The following is a 20,443-nucleotide window of genomic DNA, read 5'->3' as shown; positions in this document are numbered from 1 at the left end:
CCAAAGGAAAGTTACGGTTGCAGTTTACAGAGATGACGAGACCTGATTGTGTCCTTCAAATACATTGTTCTGAACTATTTCACCTTGGCTATTTTACTTAAATCTCTAGGTGGCAAGAATGAAATGTAGCTCCATAGCTGATAAGTGTTCCTAAAACAAAAGTAAACTTTAGGTGAAGGCTTGAGCTAACTTGAGATAACTTCTTTGCTGGTCCAGCAGGCTTCCTTATTTTTTCCTTCTGAATCCCAAGTCGGTTCATTCCCTGAGGTGGAATCATCCATTCTCTGCCCTCTGAAAGCGCCTTTATGCTCAAAACTGTAATTGTCCTAAGTGCAGGACTACAGACTTTTCTCCCAAGTTCCAATCCTATATTACCGCCTGCCTCCTTGGGCTCTCCTACTCAGATGCCCTCAAATTAGATCAGTGTAGCCAACTCCGAATCTGTTTTTCCTCTTCAGTTAGTTCCTCAGATCCCCAGATTCAGTTAGTTCCTCCAGTCTAATCTGTACAACAGCCACCTCAAAATACCTGCCTGGAGTCTTTGGTGATTTTAACATGTGACTTGCCCCCTTTCCTTTTCAAACTTACGGAAAATTTCAAATGTGTACCAAGAATCATACAATGAGCCTCCCAATGCCCATCACCCAGCTGTAGCAAATCATGGCCAATCCCATTACATTGAAATCTCCCTCTTGCCCTATCTCTCTACAGGACAATTCTGAAGTAGATCCCTTACCTATCTTTGTATCTGTAATTATTTCAGCTGGAATCAAGATTGCCAGGAGAAATATCAATAATCTCAGATATGCAGATGACACCACCCTTATGGCAGAAAGTGAAGAGGAACTCAAAAGCCTCTTGATGAAAGTGAAAGTGGAGAGTGAAAAAGTTGGCTTAAAGCTCAATATTCAGAAAACGAAGATCATGGCATCTGGTCCCATCACTTCATGGGAAATAGATGGGGAAACAGTGGAAACAGTGTCAGACTTTATTTTTGGGGGCTCTAAAATCACTGCAGATGGTGACTGCAGCCATGAAATTAAAAGACGCTTACTCCTTGGAAGCAAAGTTATGACCAACCTAGATAGCATATTGAAAAGCAGAGACATTACTTTGCCAACAAAGGTTCGTCTAGTCAAGGCTATGGTTTTTCCAGTGGTCATGTATGGATGTGAGAGTTGGACTGTGAAGAAGGCTGAGGGCTGAAGAATTGATGCTTTTGAACTGTGGTGTTGGAGAAGACTCTTGAGAGTCCCTTGGACTGCAAGGAGATCCAACCAGTCCATTCTGAAGGAGATCAGCCCTGGGATTTCTTTGGAAGGAATGATGCTAAAGCTGAAACTCCAGTACTTTGGCCACCTCATGCGAAGTGTTGACTCATTGGAAAAGACTCTGATGCTGGGAGGGATTGGGGGCAGGAGGAGAAGGGGACGCCAGAGGATGAGATGGCTGGATGGCATCACTGACTCAATGGACGTGAGTCTGAGTGAACTCCAGGAGTTGGTGATGGACAGGGAGGCCTGGCGTGCTTCGATTCATGGGGTTACAAAGAGTCGGACATGACTGAGCGATTGATCTGATCTGATCTGATCTGATATATCTATAAAAGATAAGGACATACTGACTCACACACACACACACATACCACCATAGTACTTTTGTTAACACTTTAAAATGTTTACAACTTAACATCATCAATTATGTAGTCAATGTGCAAACCAGTCATTTGTCTCAAATGTGCTATTTAGTCTTTACTTGAAAAAAAAAGTTTGTTATTCACTCAGTTGTGTCTGACTCCTTGCAACCCCATGGACTATAGCAGCCCACCAGTCTCCTCTGTCCATGAGATTCTCCAGCCAAGAATACTGGAGAGGGTAGCCATTCCCTTCTCCAGGGGATCTTCCTGACCCAGGGGTTGAACCCATATCTCCAGCACCTCCTGCATTGCAGGCAGATTCTTTACCATCTGAGCCACCAGGAAAGCCTCTCTTTGTTGGAATCAGGGTTCAAATAGTATCCACTTACTGCATTTGGTTAATAGGTCTCTTAAAATATCTTTTAATATGTAAATTCTTCGTCCTTTTTTTTTTTCTTTTTAAATCTATTCCAAACTGAATGATTTGTCCCATAGGGTTTCCCACATTGTGAATTTCTCTAACTGCCTCCTCATTGTGTGTTTAACATGTTTCTTTGTGCCCTACAGGTCATGTAAGGTGGTATGGAAGACGGAGAAGCTTGATCTGATTCAGATTTGATTTTTGTGGAACTTGGGGACAAGGGTAACTGAGGTGAATGTACAGCTTGTGCTGCCTGCTGTGCTGTAAGCAACACAGTCCTTTGCCTCTGACTCACCAGCCTCACATGTCTTCTGCTTGTATCCATGAATCAGTGACAGGCTAACTCATTAGCTTGCAAACAGATAAATTCTCAGACTCTTCACAGTTCATAACAATAAGAAGAGGGAAGTTATACTACCAAATATTAGGATTTATTATAAAGATACAGTAATAAATTTGGCAGAGAGATGAACAGACAAACCAATGGAAGGAAATAGCAAATAATCACATGTATGTAGAAGAAATTGGTGTATGACCAACATGGCACGATAAATCTATCTGTAAGGGAAAACTATTGAGTTAAAAACTCTGGAACAAATAACTATCCAGATGGAAAAACTAAAATTAGATCCCTACCTCAAACCATATCCAAAGCCATATGGAAAATTAACTTGTAGTTGGATTCAAGATCTAATGTGAACACTTAAAAATTCTGAGAAGAAATTCACAACATTGTAAATCAACTATACTTCAATTAAATAAATATTTTTTAAAACTACCTGTTGCAGGCTAAAAAAAATTTTAGAAGAAATTAATTGTAGGAGATTGTCTCTATGATATCATGGTAGAGAAGGATTTCTTAAAGGAGGAATTAAAAACCCAAACCATAAAGCAAAAGAGTCAACCACATTTGTATAATAAAAGCCATTATAAATAGAACTAAAAGACAACCCACAGTTTGGGAGAAGATATTTGTAACTCTTCTAACAAAATTGGTGATGAGTTTTTATGTTACTTTTATTAACTTTGAATCCCACACAACTTGTGAGCATAAATCCATTTTATACACTCATGTGATACAGATTTTGAATTTTGATCAAGAACCCACTCTCCTCACCTGTGATCCCCAGCCCGTCTCCCATCTCCACCCAGTGTCTCAAGCAAACTACATGTTTCTCTGATTCTGGATCAGAGAGTACAGTTTTTTTCTGGTTTCCTTTTCACAGAGGCACAGTCCTTTACAGATGTCTTGGGCACTGGGATTAAGATAGGATACCATGAATAAGAACAAGAAACTAGAAAAAAGGACCCAATAAAACTATTAGAGGAGAAAAAATAAAAAAACAAAACAACTGGGTCAGTTCCAACTCCCTGCCTCCTACCAGTCCAGGGCCACATTTCCAAGCACCCGTCGGTGGTGTGTGTGCGTGTGTGTGTGTGTGTGATATGTTATACCCCAGCCCTCGAGACCCACACCTGGTCTCATACCTCCCTCAGGCCATAGGTCCCCAGTGGTTGCTTTCTGGTTTTCTCAGTTTATAAAGGACAATTTTTTTAACATGTAGGAAATATATTTTATTTAGAATTCAACTATACATTTAAACACATTTTGTTCCATTTTATCTAGCACTAATGTCTATTTGAGTTCTGAGCCTCCTGAACACTTGCTCACTCCACATGCTGGCCCAGACCTGGCTGGGCTTTCCTGAGCACCCCACTACCACCCAGCAAAACCTCATTAAGGGGGAAGAGGGCCCAATGGAATTTTGAAAGACTTTTAAGTTGTAAAATTTTAACTTGAAAATGTTACCGGCTTTAAAGACACTTTCCAGTCCTTGCTGGAAAAACTTTGACCATTTGAAAGGGAAAAATGTTTCCGACTTTTTCTTTATAGCAATCATTACACTGCTTCTGAAGCAGCATAAATGCTGAATTCCTGGAGTCTGAATTTCCAAAAAGATTAGGGTTACTTGAAATAGCCTATTAGGTTAGTATCCTGTTCTCCCTACAGAGAGATGAAAGAGGAAAGAAAACTGATAAGTCCAGACAGGAAGATAAAGCAGAGAAATTGGAACACTGAAATATAACAATATGGCCGCTCTGCTACACACCAGATTCTAAGTACTTAACTTTTGAGCTATGTGCTGCTCAGTCGCATCTGACTCTTTGCGACCCCATGGACTATAACCTGCCAGGCTCTTCTGTCCGTGGAATTTTCCAGGCAAGAATACTGGAACAGGTTGCCATTTCCTACTCCAGAGGATCTTCCCAACCCAGGGATCACACCCTTGTGTTTCCCACACTGCACCAACTGGAAAGCCCTTTACTAACTCGAATTCTGTTGACAACATTGTAAGGTAAGTACAGTTATTTTTATTCTCACCTCATAGGTGGAAACACTGAGAACCAAAATAAGTCAGTTAAGTAATTTGTCTAAGTTTACAAAGCTAGGCAGTGATCCATGGCTGCCTGAGGCTGATCACTGTGACAAGAATGGGTTCTTTCTTCAGAAGAACATTCAAACCTAAAGAAACTTCTGTGGTTATGGAATGTTAAAGGGTAATTTAACACATATTTGTGGAGTCTTGTCACTGGTTATAGGAAGAAATGAATTGTGAAACAGTAGGCATTGAGGTCCACGTGTGATCTTGTAGCATGCCAAGTACAAATGAATTTTTGAAGCCCAGGATGACACTAAAAAAATACAATTCGAAAGAATCTCTCTGGATACTAAGAATAGTTGTAGATGTTATCTTAACACACAGTGCATTAATCTTGGAGAACTTGCGGAATATGGAAAATTGCCAGGAAATATAAATTTGGAAAATACATTACCCCCTGCATTAGTTAGGTTTGCTTCATATGAAACCACCTCAAAAATGAGTGACTTAAGGCAACAGCCATTGAATTAGCCTGTCTGGCCTCTTTCTTCAGTCTCTCCCTGCCCTTGCATTTGGGAGACATTTTGGGAACCAACATTGCTGAATCAATGCCCTTCAGTTTCCCTTGTCTTCTCATCTCTATTAAAATTGTGTTCTCAAAGACGAGGGCCTTCTAACTTCCCCATTTCCCCACATTCTCTTTGACTTCCCAAGAGCTCTTAACCTGAGATCAAAGTTTCTCCAGTGATTCTGTGCGTAGAATGCAGAGAATCAGTGAACTTGGACAGAAAACAAGAAACATTTTTAAAATTACTTCCAGAAGCTCTGACCAAGATTTAGGTTTTCTTCTAATTATAAATGAAGGCAATAGTGTCATCAGTGCCACAACAGTGTCATCAGGCCCTGCGACTTTGTCATCAATAGAAATCACCTATGTTTTACATTTCAGCTGCCACAGGTATCTCAGACTATCATTCATACTCATCACTACAAAATCGTGATAGTTATTAGACGGTATTCAACCTGTGGTCAGATTTTGTTATTCAGTATGCTAATAATGAAGCACATATAAACCCCTTACCCGATATATGGTTTGCAAATGTTTCCCCATTCCTTAGGGGGAATTTTCGTTGTGTAGATTGTTTCCTTTGAGGGAATTTTTAGTTTGACATAGTAATTCTTACACTTTTAAATGATTGGGAAAAAATGTTTTAAGAATAATAGTTCCTGATATGTAAAAATTCATGAAATTCCAATGGCAGTGCCCTTACTCGCTAGAATACAACTATATTCATTTGCTTACATGTTGTTATGGCTACTTTTGCACTACAATGACAAAGATGAAAGTTGGGACAGAGAAAGAATAACCTGCAAAGGCTAAATTATTTACTAAATGGGCTCTCAAGAAAGTTGTTGACCATTAATTAGAAGAGCATAAGGGTCCCGATGCTGAGAGGGATTGGGGGCAGGAGGAGAAGGGGACGACAGAGGATGAGATGGCTGGATGGCATCACGGACTCCATGGACATGAGTTTGAGTGAACTCCGGGAGTTGGTGATGGACAGGGAGGCCTGGCGTGCTGCGATTCATGGGGTTGCAAAGAGTCGGACACGACTGAGCAACTGAACTGATCTGAACTGAAGGGTCTTGAAGACCGGGATGACATCTCATATTTGCTTATATCACTTCAGTGCCTAGTCCAAGTCCAGAGAAAGAATCACTAATGAACAAATCTCTCTGCTGGTTGATTCTTCTAAGCCTTTTGTGGTACATACCTGCCATCTTGGCATCTTGGTAAATTCTAATTCCCTCTTAGTTTTTTCTCTAAGCTTCAATTTTAAGGACTCAAGTTCCTTTTATTTGAGTAACAGGAGAACTTCATCTTACGTTTTATATTTAGCAACAGGAAAACGAGAAGAGGGTTGAATGTCTCTAGTTCAGCTCTACTGTTAAAGGAAATTACTAAGTAATGAAGCAAGCTCCCACTATAATGTTGTTGCACAATAGGAATTACTAGGCAAGAGAAAAAATAAGTGGTCAAAAGGAGTCTACCCTGCATCACATTTCTTCAGTATGCACTGATAAGGGGAAACCTTGACTCAGTTCAGTGGGCATTCCCCCAAGCTAAAGGGAAGGGGTCAGAAGAGCCCAGCAGAAGCTCAGTCCTCCCACAGAACATCTTTCATCAAGGAAGGTTATTCTGAAAGCCAGGGAAATAACCAGGCTCTCCTTATATCTTCTTAAACCACACAACTCTTGTACTCTACTGCCCTCAAAAACAGTCATTTAAAAGCCAGTAAAATTGTACGGGGTTTTCCCCAGTGGCTCAGTGGTAAAGAATCTGAAGACTCAGGTTCAATCCCTGGGTCAGGAAGATCCCCTGCAGAAGGAAATGGCAACTCATTCCAGTATTCTTGTCTGGGAAATCCCATGGACAGAGGAGCTTGATAGGCTACTCTGCCAGGGTGGCAAAGAGTCAGACATGACTTAGTGACTGAACAATGACAACAATATGGTACAGGGAAGAAAATTAGACTTGGAGGTAGAACATCTAGGTTAAAATTCCAATTTTTCCCCCACAGCATTCTACCTTAGGAAGATTCAAATGTTCTAAGTATAAATCTCTTCATGCATTATATATAATGAGGGAAAGGAGGGAAATAACATTTCCCTGGTGGCTCAGACGGTAAAGCGTCTGTCTACAATGAGGGAGACCTGGGTTCTATCCCTAGGTTGGGAAGATTCTCTGGAGAAGGAAATGGCAACCCACTCCAGTACTCTTGCCTAGAAAATCCCAAGGACGGAGGAGCCTGGTGTCCATGGGGTCTCAAAGAGTCAGACATGACTGAGTGACTTCACTTTGAGGGCTACTGAGAAGATTAATAAGATGTCAATTACAAAGCATTATGCACTTGCAAATAACATGCCAGGTGATGATGAGGGAAAGCATTTGGTGCAGTATGGAGCTGTAGGCTGAGCCAAGCAGGCTGATGTGTCCTTTGTCTGGTCTTTCATTCACTCATTCACTCATATGTTCATTCATGCCTGCTAGATTCCAGAAATGCCTGCTGCTGCTGCTGCTAAGTCACGTCAGTTGTGTCCGACTCTGTGTGACCCCATAGACGGCAGCCCACCAGGCTCCCCCGTCCCTGGGATTCTCCAGGCAAGAATACTGGAGTGGGTTGCCATTCCAGAAATGCCTGGAGGGGGCTTAAATGCATGTAAGGCAAGAGAAAATTTAACACTAAGCAAATAAGAAAATGGGACTAAAGGAAGAGAAAGTAAGTGAAGCTGAATGAAATTAGGAGTCAGGTAGAAAACCAGCGCTTCTAAGACTTTGAATTTTCTGAACCAGGAAAATTCTCCCACAGACTGGGAACTGACAAAGCATGCTATCATTTTCTTTTACCAGGTAAAGACATCAAAAAACAAAACTAAAACAAGCAAACAAAAGCTCCTACCATTGATGCTCACCATCATTTCATTAAAGAAAGACTTTCTTCTGTTAATACCTACAAAGTGGGAAGAATGTGACCTCAGGACAGCCCAGTTGAGTCTTACGAAACTATACACTGTTATTCCTATTTTGTCGTGAATGGATGAAAATTGGCACAAGCTGGCAAGGGCTTAGAATGGTCACTTGTGACTTGATACAAAATAACCTGGATACCTGCCAAACAATGAAGCCCTAGAGCCCATTAGTCAGGCCAGGGATGAAGATAAAACTAGTCACTCAAAGAAAGAACAGTTATTCCCGGCAGAGTCTTGAGAGAAAATACTTCCTGGATTCTGCTTGAAAGGACATCACGTGAGGCACTGAATAATATCTCAGGGACTTGCCTAATAATCCAGCGGTTAAGATTCCATATTTCCAATGCAGGGGGCTCAGGTTTGAATCCTGGGTGGGGAACTAAACCCCACATACCGCAACGAAGACCTGATGCAGCCAAATAAGTAAAAATAAATACTTACTTTTTAAAAAACCAATATCTCAGACTGAAAAAGGCATTTGTATCAAATGTATCCCTCTAATATGGGCAAATGGGGTCATGCCAAAATACAATTGGATAAAAGAAATTTTTCTGGATATAGTCCAGGTAACTACTCTTCATTTGGGTTGATCTGAGATAGGAACTGATTTTAGGGGATACAGATTTTAGAGGGCCCATGGACTGTGTATCTTTCAGAAAGTTTTCCAAAATGATCTTAACTAAATTTTTGACGAACACCGAATGTGGATGAATTCTCAGTTGTTCCAAGTCGTTGCGATCCTTGTGCCGTATATCTGGAAATCAGATCCTGTGTTGATGATTAAACAAGGAGTCATATGCTTTAACCATGAGCTCACTTTGGGGGAGGAAGGACATACCTCTTAGGACAGCTGACAAACTTGATGAGGGCACAAGGGATAAACAGAGGGAAACTTAAAAAGTTTCTAACCTAAGGAAGTATTACATAGCTATGCAAGAGCTCACAAATGTCATGTGTTACAAGCTATTTTCATCCATTCTGCACATATTTATTGAATTCCCATTATGTTGCTGAGCTCTGTTCTATGCACTGGAGATACAGCTATGAACAAAACAGGAAAAATTTTCTGCCCACATAGTGGGGGAGCCAGGTGGAAACAGATGACAAATAAGAAATACAAGTGACTAACACAGTATATTAGAGGGTGATAAATGCTCTGAAGAAATATAAAATAGGATAAGAAGTGTGTGTGTTTCTATTTTCAAAAGGTCGGTCAGAGAAGGCCTCATGGAGAAGGTGGTATTTAGTTTTTAAGAAAACTTAAACAACTATTTATCTACTTTATTTGGCTGCATCGGGTCTTCGTTGCAGCACATGGGATCTTTTTATGTTGTTTCGGTGAACAGTTGCCTCTGGGCTCGTGGGATCTTAGTTGCCCAACTAGGGACCGAACCCACATCCCCTGCATTGGCAGGTGGATTCTTAACTACTGGACCATGAAGGAAGTCCCAAGTAGGTAGTATTTAAGCAAAGGTGAAAGAAGGTGCAAAGTAGGGGGGCAATGTGAACATTTAAGGAAAAGCATGACCAGCAGAGGGAATAGTGAGTGCAGAGGCTTGGTGGCAGGACTGTCCCTGACAGGTTCGAGCAGCAGCAAGGCCAATATGGCTTGAGCAGAGTGATCCAAGACTGGTAGCAGACCATAAAATCAGAGGTAGTGGTGTAGGGTCGGAGAGAGCAGAGGATTCCATAAGGCTCCCTAAACCATTATAAGGACTTTGGCTTTTACTCTGGGAGTTCTGGGAAGCCGTGGGAGGATTCTAAGTAGAGCAGTAACATGGCTCAACTAATATTTTGTCAGATTCACTTGGCTGCTATACTGAGAATACACTGTAGGGTGGCAAGGGCAGCAGCAAGGAGACCAGTTAGCTGATTGCTGCCTTCTCTAGGTGAGATTACACATCAAGTACCAGCAAGGTCAGAATGGTATTTGGGATCAAATGAAGTGGGGAGGGGGGTCTCACGGTGCTGGAAGTTCAGTTATCTCACCAGTCTGGGTAACATCCCTGAGATCCATAACACTGACAATTTACAAAGAGATTCTCAGAGACTTAGACAAATGTAGATACAATGAAAGGTGACATGCTATTGAACACTTGCTCAGCTTTGTGCTTGATGGCCCAGGGCAGGTGGGAAGAGGGAAGCCCCAGGAAACACTGGATATAATCAGAGAGATTTGTGGGGTGAGGCAGCTGCTTGTGAAGAGCAATGATTTAACAAGTAGGAGCAGGAGCTGAAAAGGGAAGTGGAACCAGTGCCCAGAGTTCTAGCTGCTTTGTCTATAAAAGGAGACGAGGCTCTCCCGGCAGCCACGCTGGGGCTCTAGCACGTAGCACATGGGTTTATGCTGTCTCGTCCACTGCAAGCACGAGTTCTCAAGAATAGTAACATTTTTGTTTATAAATAGGTGAAATTTCAAAATCTACTTTGGTTATCTGTTCATTTCATTTACTTTTTTACTCCACTATGTTTTATTGATTCTCATGCCTTTGAGAAAGCAATTTCAAGGCCCTTATAGGCAAGCCAATGTAAGGTACTCTTTGATCTTGACTTCAATCCATTTCTGTGTTTGTGAAGACTGTTTCTTACAGTTAGTAAAGATACTTGGGCATGACTTACATCCTGTTTAGATGCTAACAGTCATGCATCAGGTTGGCAGGATTGGCAAGTTACCCAGCATTGGTGCTGATGCCACCTCCTCCCAGCTCCAGGCAGATCCTGCTTCACCATGGAGGAGCTGTTACCAGTGAGCTCAGACGCCTCAGAAACCTTTTCCACCAAGGGTTCTGGGGAGCCACCACTGATCAGTGGGAGCAAGTGTCCCCAGTGGGCCACCTTACTATCCCAGGTTCTGTCCAATACAATTTTAACTTCTTGCCTTTATACCAATTTTGGAAACAGACTCACTAGTTAAAAACTCTTACCTTATTATGTATATTTGGAAGTTAGGTGAAAATATATCATAGCAATAATGAGTTTGAATTTCCAACTAATATAAACATTTAAACAAGTCACTAATAGATGTAATAATGAGTATTAAAGTTCTCTTTTCTACATTAATACAAGGCTTTTCATTCTAGATTTATACATGGTTACTTTAACTTTTTTTTTTTAATTATTAAAAACATTTTTTTTGGCCACACTATATAGCATGTGTGGCTTCCCTGATAGCTCAGCTGGTAAAGAATCCGCCTACAATGCAGGAGTCCCCGTTTCAATTCCTGGGTCGGGAAGATCCCCTGGAAAAGGCTAACCACTCCAGTTTTCTGGCCTGGAAAACTCCATGGACTGTATAGTCCATTGGGTCGCAAAGAGTCAGACACAACTGGGTGACTTTCACATACAGAGTGTGGGATCTTGGTTCCCTGGATCAGGGATCAAATCCATGTTCCCTGCATTGGAAGCATGGAATCTTAACCACTGGACTGTCAGGCAAGTCCCATAGTTCCCTTAACTTTTTAAAAGTAAAGGGGCCTTTGTTTTCTTTTGGCCTCTGGGCTTCCCACTTGATTTAATGGTGCCAGTGGGTCACAGTTTTCTAGAGCTCTGAAGCCATCTGAAAGCTGATATTCATGTTTCTGGTCATGGGCAATGAACAACTAATTACTGTGCAAAGGACTAAATTAGGAAAGAATCTATAGAGGAAGTCCCTCCAAGATGATCCATAGCAGGATTTCAGGTGGAGAATCAGGGGTTCGAAGCAGAGTCACAACAGTGTTTGGTCCATTCCCTACTTAGTTTTGTTATTGGTGACTCAAAGAACTACCAGCCTGGGCCCCACAGAGCTCTCTGTTGTCATCACGGATGCCCCCCGGCCTCTCCCCCGACGGTGTACCAGTCCTGCTGGGAGTCTCCTATGTGACACGGGGAGGGAGCCGCTTCCCTCCTAGAGTGATGGCATTGCAGATGAGAACTGAGTGGTCCCTCCTACCCTTCTGCTATGCATGTGGATGCACCCTCCCTGTTCAACAGTCTTTATCCTGCCATCCCAAGAACACCATTAGTCTCAAAGTCCCCTTTTTTATTTCTTCCATAGCTGCTAGAAATGAGTGCCAATGAGGTGGATGACAGGCTCTCCTCTACTTTCTGAGATAGTGCTTTATAGCAAAAAAAAATTTGAAAATCTTTACCACATATCATAAAGGGAGTTCTTTCTCCAGGAAGCTAAAGATATTATAAAATCTCTCATGATTACCCCCAGGGCAGTAACTGACCCCAGGAGCTGGAAAAGTAATACAGAAAGTACTGCTTCTCACAAGGTTATGATCCTTCCCTAACTCAGGTTATAGGGTCAGGGAAATGATTATTTGCCACTAAGTTGTTAATCTCTGAGCTACAACTTGCTAGACCTAAGTAGCAAGGAGGAAAAGAATAATATGAGAGACAAGGGGCCTAGGCCTGCCTCTGTCCCCCACCCCTCCCACTTCCTACCCTTGTGGCCTGATTAGCACTCCATCTGGCTGTCTACATGTACTGAAGCTTGGCTGCACTCTGGGACTTCGGGTGTGGGTGGAGTGGGGGTAGAGGGAGTTAATGAGGAAAAGCAAAGGGAGTGAAGGGCAGGATAGAAGGAGTTCTGGCCAGGATGCTCTGTGTGCAAGTGTCTAGTCTTGACCTGACTAAGGTAGTTAGGTAATAGTTTCAACCATCAGCTGACTGGTTATGTATGAAAGACAGTTTGGGGATGTCAATGAAATTGGATGAGTGTGCCTGTCTTGACATCTAGCACTCTGGAAGTAAGTGTACTCAGCAGGCTGCTGCAGAGAGGGGATGAGAACTGTATAAGTTGGAGATGAAGATAGGAAATAATTATGGTGTGATCCAAGACGTAACAGTATGGTTTAACTGGTGAGTGTGTGTGTATGTATGAGTGCTCAGTCAAGTCCAACTCTTTTTTTTTTTTTTTTCCAAGTCCAACTCTTTGCAACCCCATGGACTGTAGCCCGCCAGACTCTGCTGGTATATCTGGTCTTATAATTTAATGAAGAACAATTTTCATAACCCAATAAACATTCTAATCATTGTATACATCTGTATATATTCCTTATCTTTAAAAAAAAAGATTTGAGGCTAAGTACATAAACAATTTGCATTATAATAAAGAGCAAGCTGAGTGCTATAAGAGAGCTACACAGTGGCCAGAGGGAAAGTGTGTTACACGGGGCTTTAGCTCTAGATCCCAGAACTTACTAGCTCTGTGACCCCAAGAGGCATTAACCTCTGGATTTAATCATCTCTGCCCTGAGGAGTTTTTGCAAGGATTAGAGACAATACATATAAAGTGGCTTCCATAATGCCCCCAATAGACTAGCCCCCTCAATGAATAAGAGTTACCAGTATGATGAGTTTTAAATCAAGCTGCGGATAAAAATTTGTATCTTACCCAAATATAACTCCCTTGTATGTGAGGATCCAGAGGAATGGGATCAGGGACCATAAGGCAGTCCTGATCAAAAAGACTCCTCCAAATGCCTCCTCAGCTCCTAGCAACTCACTGTTCCTGGAGGGAGAAGGCAGCGAGGAGGGAGGGGAGAACCTTGAACCTGTATTTGCATCCTGAGCCAGGGTAACAATAGCTGCTGCCACTACTTGAGGTCCACGCATGTGCCACTGTGCTAAGCACTTTACATACACTTTCCCATTATATCCTCACAGTGCTCTTATAAAGTGTATATTGGTCCCATTTAACAGGTAAAAAGAATGGAGACCAGAGGTCCAGCAGCTTGCCTAAGCCAAACTGAGTGGTGGAGCTGGAATGTGGGTTCACATCCAACCCTGCAGTTCAAATTCAACCACTTCCCTAAAGTCAGCTTGCAGTTACACTAAGCAAAAAATCCTGAAAGATGTCTCCCCCTTCCGTTGCCGCCCAGCCCCCTCTCATCTGCCCCACGACCATCCTCCTCTTGTTCCTACCCTTCTCTCTCTGCTCAGTTCCCCACTTCCCTCAGATCGCTGTCCCAGCCGTGGGGCGTGAAATTTACCTGGTAAGACAGGGATTTAGGAGGTTTGCCTGTTTCCTGAACCCTGCCATCTCCTAACCCTAGGAGCCTGCTTTCTCAGACGTCTTACATCTCCCTGGTGTCTCTCCTTACACTCTACAAGGCAGCTGAGAACTAACTTCCCCAAATCTGACTCGAGGGTGGGCTCACGGAGGGGTGTGTGTGTGTGTGAGAGAGAGCGAGACAGATAAAGGGTGTGTGAGAGAGAGGGTAGGCACACGGAGGTGTGTGGGGGGGCGGGGGGGAGGGAGGGAGAGAGAGATAGGGGGTGTGTGTGAGTGCGCGCGCGCGCCTCTGGACCATCAGGAAGGGGAAAAGGCAGTCTAGCCCCTGCGTCATTCCGCAGTTGTTCGGAAATGGGTTTACGGGTGTTTAATAGGAAAAGACACTTAAGCTGTTCCCCGATTCCTTGATTCAGCCCCAGAGGATGCCCGTGCCTCAATTCACTCCCTGACTAGGACGGGAAGAAGGGGTAATGTCTGGAAGAGCCTCCAGGAGGCTTGGCCACCTTCCTGTGTTCTGTGCAGTTTTCACCCTGTCCATTTCGGAGAGAGGAGGCGAGGCTACCGCAGGGCAGTGAAGACCGGGCTGGCAGTGCCACCTGCTGAGAGCCCCGCAGGCCCGGAGCGCGGCTGGCAGTGCCACCTGCTATAAATAGGCTGCTAAGCTCAGGGTTGGACCGCACATCCCTCCTCGAGGGCTTTAATCAGGCGCGGGGTTTCGCGTCCCCGGAGCCCAGGGTATTCGTCTGGCCAAGACCCTGCTCTGGGGCTGGTGGGGCGGCGCCCTGACACCTCTCGGGGCTGAGGCTGGCTGCCCGGGAGCAGGTTGAGGATGGACCGCCCGGGAAGGGAGAGACAGGGAGGGGAGGGAGACGGCGGTGGACCGCACTGCAGCAGCTGTTGCCGGCGAGTGACTCGCCCGTCTCGGCCATGCCGCTCGAGCAGAGTCACACGGCGCTGTGGGGAGGGAGGGGGCATCGCGTCCCCCTCTTAGGTCCCTGGGGACCGAGTTGGGAGATCCCGGGTTCAGCCCTCCCCTCGCCTCCCCCGCGCTCGCCCTGCCGGGGAGGAGGAAACGCGAGCCGCGCGCAGACACCTCCTCCGCCGCCGCCGCTGCGGCCGCCGACGTTCCTGCGCCTCGGTGCCTGTTGCTGCCTCCGCCGCCGCTGGACCCGCCGACTGGAGAAGAGGCGGGAGCCCTGCCAGTCCCCGCGGCTGGAAGAGAGCAGCCTGCAGCCACGATGCGCGCCCCGCCTGCCCAGGCCGTCCCCGGGCTACCCCCGAACACCTGCGCGCCCCGGCCGGGTTCCGGGCTCTGAGCGCGCCGCGGCACAGGTAGGCGCTTCCTGGGGCCTCGCCCACGACACCCCGCCGCCTCCTCCCGCGGCATCCCGGCCGTCCCCTACCTCCTGCAGGCCCCTGCGCTCCCGGGCCGGCGGAAAAGCTGGGATCGGGCACTCCAGGGGCGTTCCTGCTGTCCTTGTCGCGCAGGGGGTGTCTCGGGAGAGGAAGTTGATTGCCACCTCGTTGTCCCCTAGTTGGACGAAAGCGAAACCTTCAAGTTCAGAGCGACCCGGGAGCTCCCGCAGGCACCCTCCCTTTGCCCCTCCCTCCACTCCTGCTCGCGGTCTTCGCATCTCCGTCCTCGTCCCTCCCGCCAAATATTTCTAGGGCTAGTGTGTTTGTAAGGCGACCAAACTGGGGGAGGGCGGTCAGAGTAACCCCAGGCCACCCTTTAAAAGTTCAGGGTACTTCGCAGTAGCAACTTGGCAGCTCCACCGGCGCGCGCAACATTTCTTTCTATGGGCACATCCTGTACCAGTCATTTTGAAACCCTGCTTACTTGTTTCTAGCAGCTTCCTGATCTGTCTGTGATTATGAGACCCCTCTAACTTCGCCACGAGTTGTTGTTGTGGGTTTAAGGTGTGTGTGTGCTTAAAAGAGATGTCATTTTTTTTGGAGTCCACCTAGAGGCGGCTTTACTTGTGGCAATTTCATTTAAAATAGATTATTCTCTGAAAGTTACTTTAAAAGGAAAAGAAATCGAAAGTGATGATTGTTCCTCCCATCAAACAGTTTGATTCTGAGTGCCCTGCATGAATTAATGGGTATTCATTCACTTCTAGGTCATTCATTCTTCCTTTTAGATAATTGGGTGATTTTACTTACTGATACTGTATAATCAGACTTTGAAAGAGCATTTTAAAATTACCTATTAAAATTATTTTTTATTGGCGTATACTTGCTTTACAATGTTGTGTTAGTTTCTGCTTTACAGCAAAGTTAATAAAAGTGACCTGGCTTAAATAGGTCACATCTAGGAAACTCAGCTATCTCTAGAAGTCCAAATGTCTAAACCTTTTGCTCTGTACTTAAACTGAACTGCAGAGTCCTTGATTTAAAAAAAAAAAAAAAAAAATCCCTTCTTTGGGACAACTGCAGTTCCTTCTCCTCCAAAGACTGGAGATGAGATTGGTAGAAGTAGAAGCATGGCCACCTCTGGATTTCCTTGTGCTTTGGGAACCTACTGTGGGTGGGAGGGGTTGGCCTCAGGAGTGAACAGGAGAGTTGTTTTAAGGGGCTGGGAATCCACCTTGCATGACAACTCTTTATGTTTCTGAACACATGATGTTCTATTACCATCTTGGTTAGGGATACAGGAAGCAGCTGGGTTCCACACGATTTTGTAGAGTTGATGTGGCTTCTCTTGCTTGGGAGGAGGTATGTCTCCTGCTTAGCTCTGCGCAAACTCTGGGAGTTGATGATGGACAGTTTTAGAAGCCTGGCATGCTGCAGTTCATGGGGTCACAAAGAGCTGGACATAACTGAGCAACTGAACTGAACTGAACAGCTCTTTCCTGGGAACCTTGAAGACTGTCTTAAGAAATAAGGACATTGAATGAAAAAGTTTGCATAAAATAGGATTGACTGCTTTTGTAAACAGATATTTTATAGTTGTTTCAAGTGGAAAGCTGTGGCAGTCTCGAATCTGCCTGCTTCTTTTTTTTTTTTTTTCCTAACAAGGTATAGGGAAATAAGGCCATAAAAAGTGCTTGCTCTCCAAATTTCTCTACCGTATCCTGTTGATAAAACCTGAGCTAGTGGATAGTGAGTGCAGCTGTGAATTAAAGGGCACTGTGTGAAATGTTTAGGGGAGATTTCCTGAAGTGAAGACAGTGCAGTATCCTGAGACCACAGTATCAACTGAGTGCAAAGAAATATAAAAGGGACTAAGTGTGGCTCAAAGCAGTGCCTGAAATCATCAAACAATCATTAAAATAAATGCCTTTCTGTGGACTTGTCCAGCCACTGGCAGACCAGTAAAACAGGGGAAAAAATTCACTGGTGTAGTTATAAATTATTAGCATATTAGCATCAAAATAAAGTTTTGAAAATGGAACTCTCTGCTTAGTCTGCCTTTATCTTTCCTACTGAGAGCTCTGGAGATTTCTCCTCTGTCAATGGTCATATTTCTGGTTTGGTGCAGCCATGTCAGTATTGACCTTTTGTCCTATATGATGTTGGGACGGTACCAGATGTTTGAGGAAGAAAAGGGCAACTCTGAAGAAATTATTCGGCTTTCCCCACTTCCCTTATCATCCAGCTGTTGACAATCTCTGTGTCCTACTTCCCGGGACACATTAAGTGTCACCTGAAGACACCCTAGAAGGTGACCTTCACCAGAAGGGCTATAGTAGCAACCAGATGTACCCCTGTGCACAGCCAGGTGTTGGTGGGTGGCTCCTTTCAGTCCCAGATCTTGTGGGAGCTTCTAGGATGTACCAGTGGCAGGCAGTATGACATGTACCTGTTCCCCAGCATCTTCATTCACGATGGCGCCCAGAGTGGGGATGCTGCTTGCAGATTCCACCTTTGAATAGGCTTTAAATTTTATCTCACCAAATGACAACTCTTCAGGCCCTTTTACTGTCTTCACAGCATTTGTCTGAGGGTCCCCAGTCTCCACTCTTCAGATTCTCCAGGTGATCTAGCACGTCTATCATCCCCCTTGGGGGCTTACGTAGGTGTGCTCATGGGTGGGTGCCCTGGCATAGTTTCCTTTGACCTTTTTCTTGTCTGTTCTCCTGCTCTTCTCAAATTTAATAGCCTCATTCATCCCCACACTTGATTTATCTTCCAGGCCCTCTTTTTTCCGTGGTCATTAAAACTTGGAGAAGTAAAATCTGTTCATTAAAATGGCTGTGAGTCCACTCAGAAACCAAGGAATGTTAGGTTTGTATCCCTTTGGTGATGGCAAAGGATTTAGGCTTTCAGTACAGATTATGAACACCTTTGCTGACTTTTATTTTCATTGCTTGCTTTCCACATTTGAATAAAAATATTTTTAAACCAGATTCTTCACAAAATATATGAAGTTTTCCATTCTCAGGGTTTTTGATATTTTCAGGCCAAGATTTCCATTCGATGGATTCTTAGATTTAAGATCAGTGTGTCCCTGTTCAGGTTTCAGATGTTTAGAAAATGATTGGTCATACTGGGGCCATGTGAAATGTTCTTGACACTTAGGTTTCAGTGAAGCTGTGCAGAATGTAGGAAATATGTTTTAGTACCAGCAAAGATGCATTTAATTTTGAGTGTGCCTGTTTCCTTTGAGACAAGAAGCAGCTATTTTTTGCTCTTAAAAAGAAGATGTACTCATTTAACAACGCATTATATATATATATATATATACACACACACACACACACACACGCACACACACACACACACACACGCACACATAATCAGTGAATCTAAACTTCCAGAGAGGGGACCTTATGGGTTAGTTGTCAAACTTAGTGAATTTATACGTGTAAAGTGCTTAGAACAATGCTTGGTAGTGAGCACACAATGTATATTGCTTATTGCTATAATTATATTGACTTTTACAGTTTGAGCATATCATCTTCACACTAGATTTAGGTTGCATGCATGCATGCTCAGTCATTCAGTCCTGTCCAACTCTTTGCAATCGCATGGACTGTAGCCCTCCAGGTTTCTCTGTCCATGGGGTCTTCCGACAAGAATACTGGAGTGGATTGCTGTTTCCTTCTCCAGGGGCTCTTCCCAACCCAGAGACTGAACCCGAGTCTCCTGTGGCTCCTGCATTGACAGGCAGACTCTTTACCACTGAGCCACCTGGGAAGTCCTCAGATATAGATTACTATTGTCAAATTTAGGTAGAAAAATAACCCTGCTTGTCTACTAGAATGATAGTTTAGTGTTACTTGCATCTGGAGATACTGTCAGATTGCAAAGAACAGAAATTTGGGCACATGGGAGGTCTGGATTCAAATCCTGCCTTCCTTATTTACTAGCTAGAGGACACTTATATAAAATGGGGATGATGAAAAGACTCTTGTGAGAGCTGTAAGAACACAGAAGAGCATATGTGTAATATGCAATACTGCTGCTAAGTCGCTTCAGTTGTGTCCAACTCTGTGCGACCCCGTAGACGGCAGCCCACCAGGCTCCCCCATCCCTGGGATTCTCCAGGCAAGAACACTGGAGTGGGTTGCCATTTCTTTCTCCAATGCATGAAAGTGAAAAGTGAAAATGAAGTTGCTTTGTCGTGCCTGACTCTTAGCAACCCCATGGACTGCAGCCTTCCAGGCTCCTCCATCCATGGGATTTTCCAGGCAAGAGTACTGGAGTGGGGTGCCATTGCCTTCTCCAATATCCAATACTAGTTAATAGGTAATACTGACTCTGGAGCGGAAAGACCTGGGTCTGAATCCTGCTTCTGCTACTCGCTGCTAGTATGACCTTGGGCAAGTGACCTCACTTCTCTGTGCCAGCAACTTCCTTAACGTCTCTCATCATTAAACTGGAGCTGATAATGATAATTATAGTCCATAATAGTTCTTATTCAGATATGGTAATAATGGTCTTTATTGATCGGGGCTATTGTGAGTGCAAAACCTGTTAACAGACTCACAGGTAAGTGTAATTATGTGTTAACAGTTAACTCTGGTACTTTGAGGAGAATAACTTACAGCAGCCATGCAGGAGGGAAGGTTAGACATAACCCCTAGAGGCCAACTAGGATGATCCCACCCCACCCTTTTATCCTGGGCAATACCGTGGAAGAGAATACAGGAAGTGACAGTGACATTCTAAAGGACTAGGCTTGAATTATCTCTGATTTATATAGGAAGGAAGTCATTCAAAACAGCATTACTTTATGTGTCAAGTTAGAGAGGCAAAGCCAGGTACTGGAGCGTCCTCGATGAAGTAAAGGTTAGAACCACTAGCTCCAGGAGCCAGTCAGTGAAATAGCCATGCTGGTGAAATAGCTGACTGCTTCAAAGATTTTGGGGACCTATGAGCAATTCCTGAGTGAGCATCACACTTCTCAGATTTATGGGATTCTGTGCAGGAAATGGACAAATAGCCAAGCCAAGCCAGTGATCTCACTGCATGCGATTAGAGTATTCAAGTGGCAGAATAATCCTGCTCAGCTGCAAGCTACT

At 44.1% G+C, this 20,443-nt stretch overlaps 2 protein-coding genes and 1 long non-coding RNA gene across 8 annotated transcripts in view; 2 read left to right on the top strand and 1 right to left on the bottom strand.

Moving 5' to 3' along the window:
- PGM2 (phosphoglucomutase 2) overlaps positions 1-2,835 on the top strand; it is a 46,277-nt gene extending 43,442 nt beyond the window's left edge. The window contains exon 14 of the mRNA XM_086406165.1: positions 2,204-2,835. Within this exon, the coding sequence (XP_086262291.1) occupies positions 2,204-2,255 (52 nt within the window). The 3' untranslated portion in view covers positions 2,256-2,835. The remainder of the gene's footprint in view (positions 1-2,203) is intronic.
- Positions 1-15,629, bottom strand: part of LOC147370817 (uncharacterized) — a 39,729-nt gene extending 24,100 nt beyond the window's left edge. Inside the window, exon 1 of the long non-coding RNA XR_015165493.1 lies at positions 15,377-15,629. This is a non-coding gene — a long non-coding RNA (uncharacterized LOC147370817). The remainder of the gene's footprint in view (positions 1-15,376) is intronic.
- Positions 14,303-20,443, top strand: part of TBC1D1 (TBC1 domain family member 1) — a 225,689-nt gene continuing 219,548 nt past the window's right edge. For all 6 annotated transcript variants that reach the window (XR_015165491.1, XM_086406158.1, XM_086406152.1 and 3 more), the window contains exon 1: positions 14,303-15,305. The gene's annotated coding sequence lies outside the window, so the exon portion shown is untranslated. The remainder of the gene's footprint in view (positions 15,306-20,443) is intronic.

This window comes from Bos grunniens, chromosome 6 (genome assembly GCF_055505025.1).
Source record: "Bos grunniens cultivar Pamir isolate PY7600 chromosome 6, Bosgru_T2T1.0, whole genome shotgun sequence".
In the NCBI taxonomy this organism is placed as follows: Eukaryota; Metazoa; Chordata; class Mammalia; order Artiodactyla; family Bovidae; genus Bos; species Bos grunniens.
The sequence above is the reverse complement of the archived record's forward strand: the minus strand, read 5'-3'. Positions and strand labels throughout refer to the sequence as shown.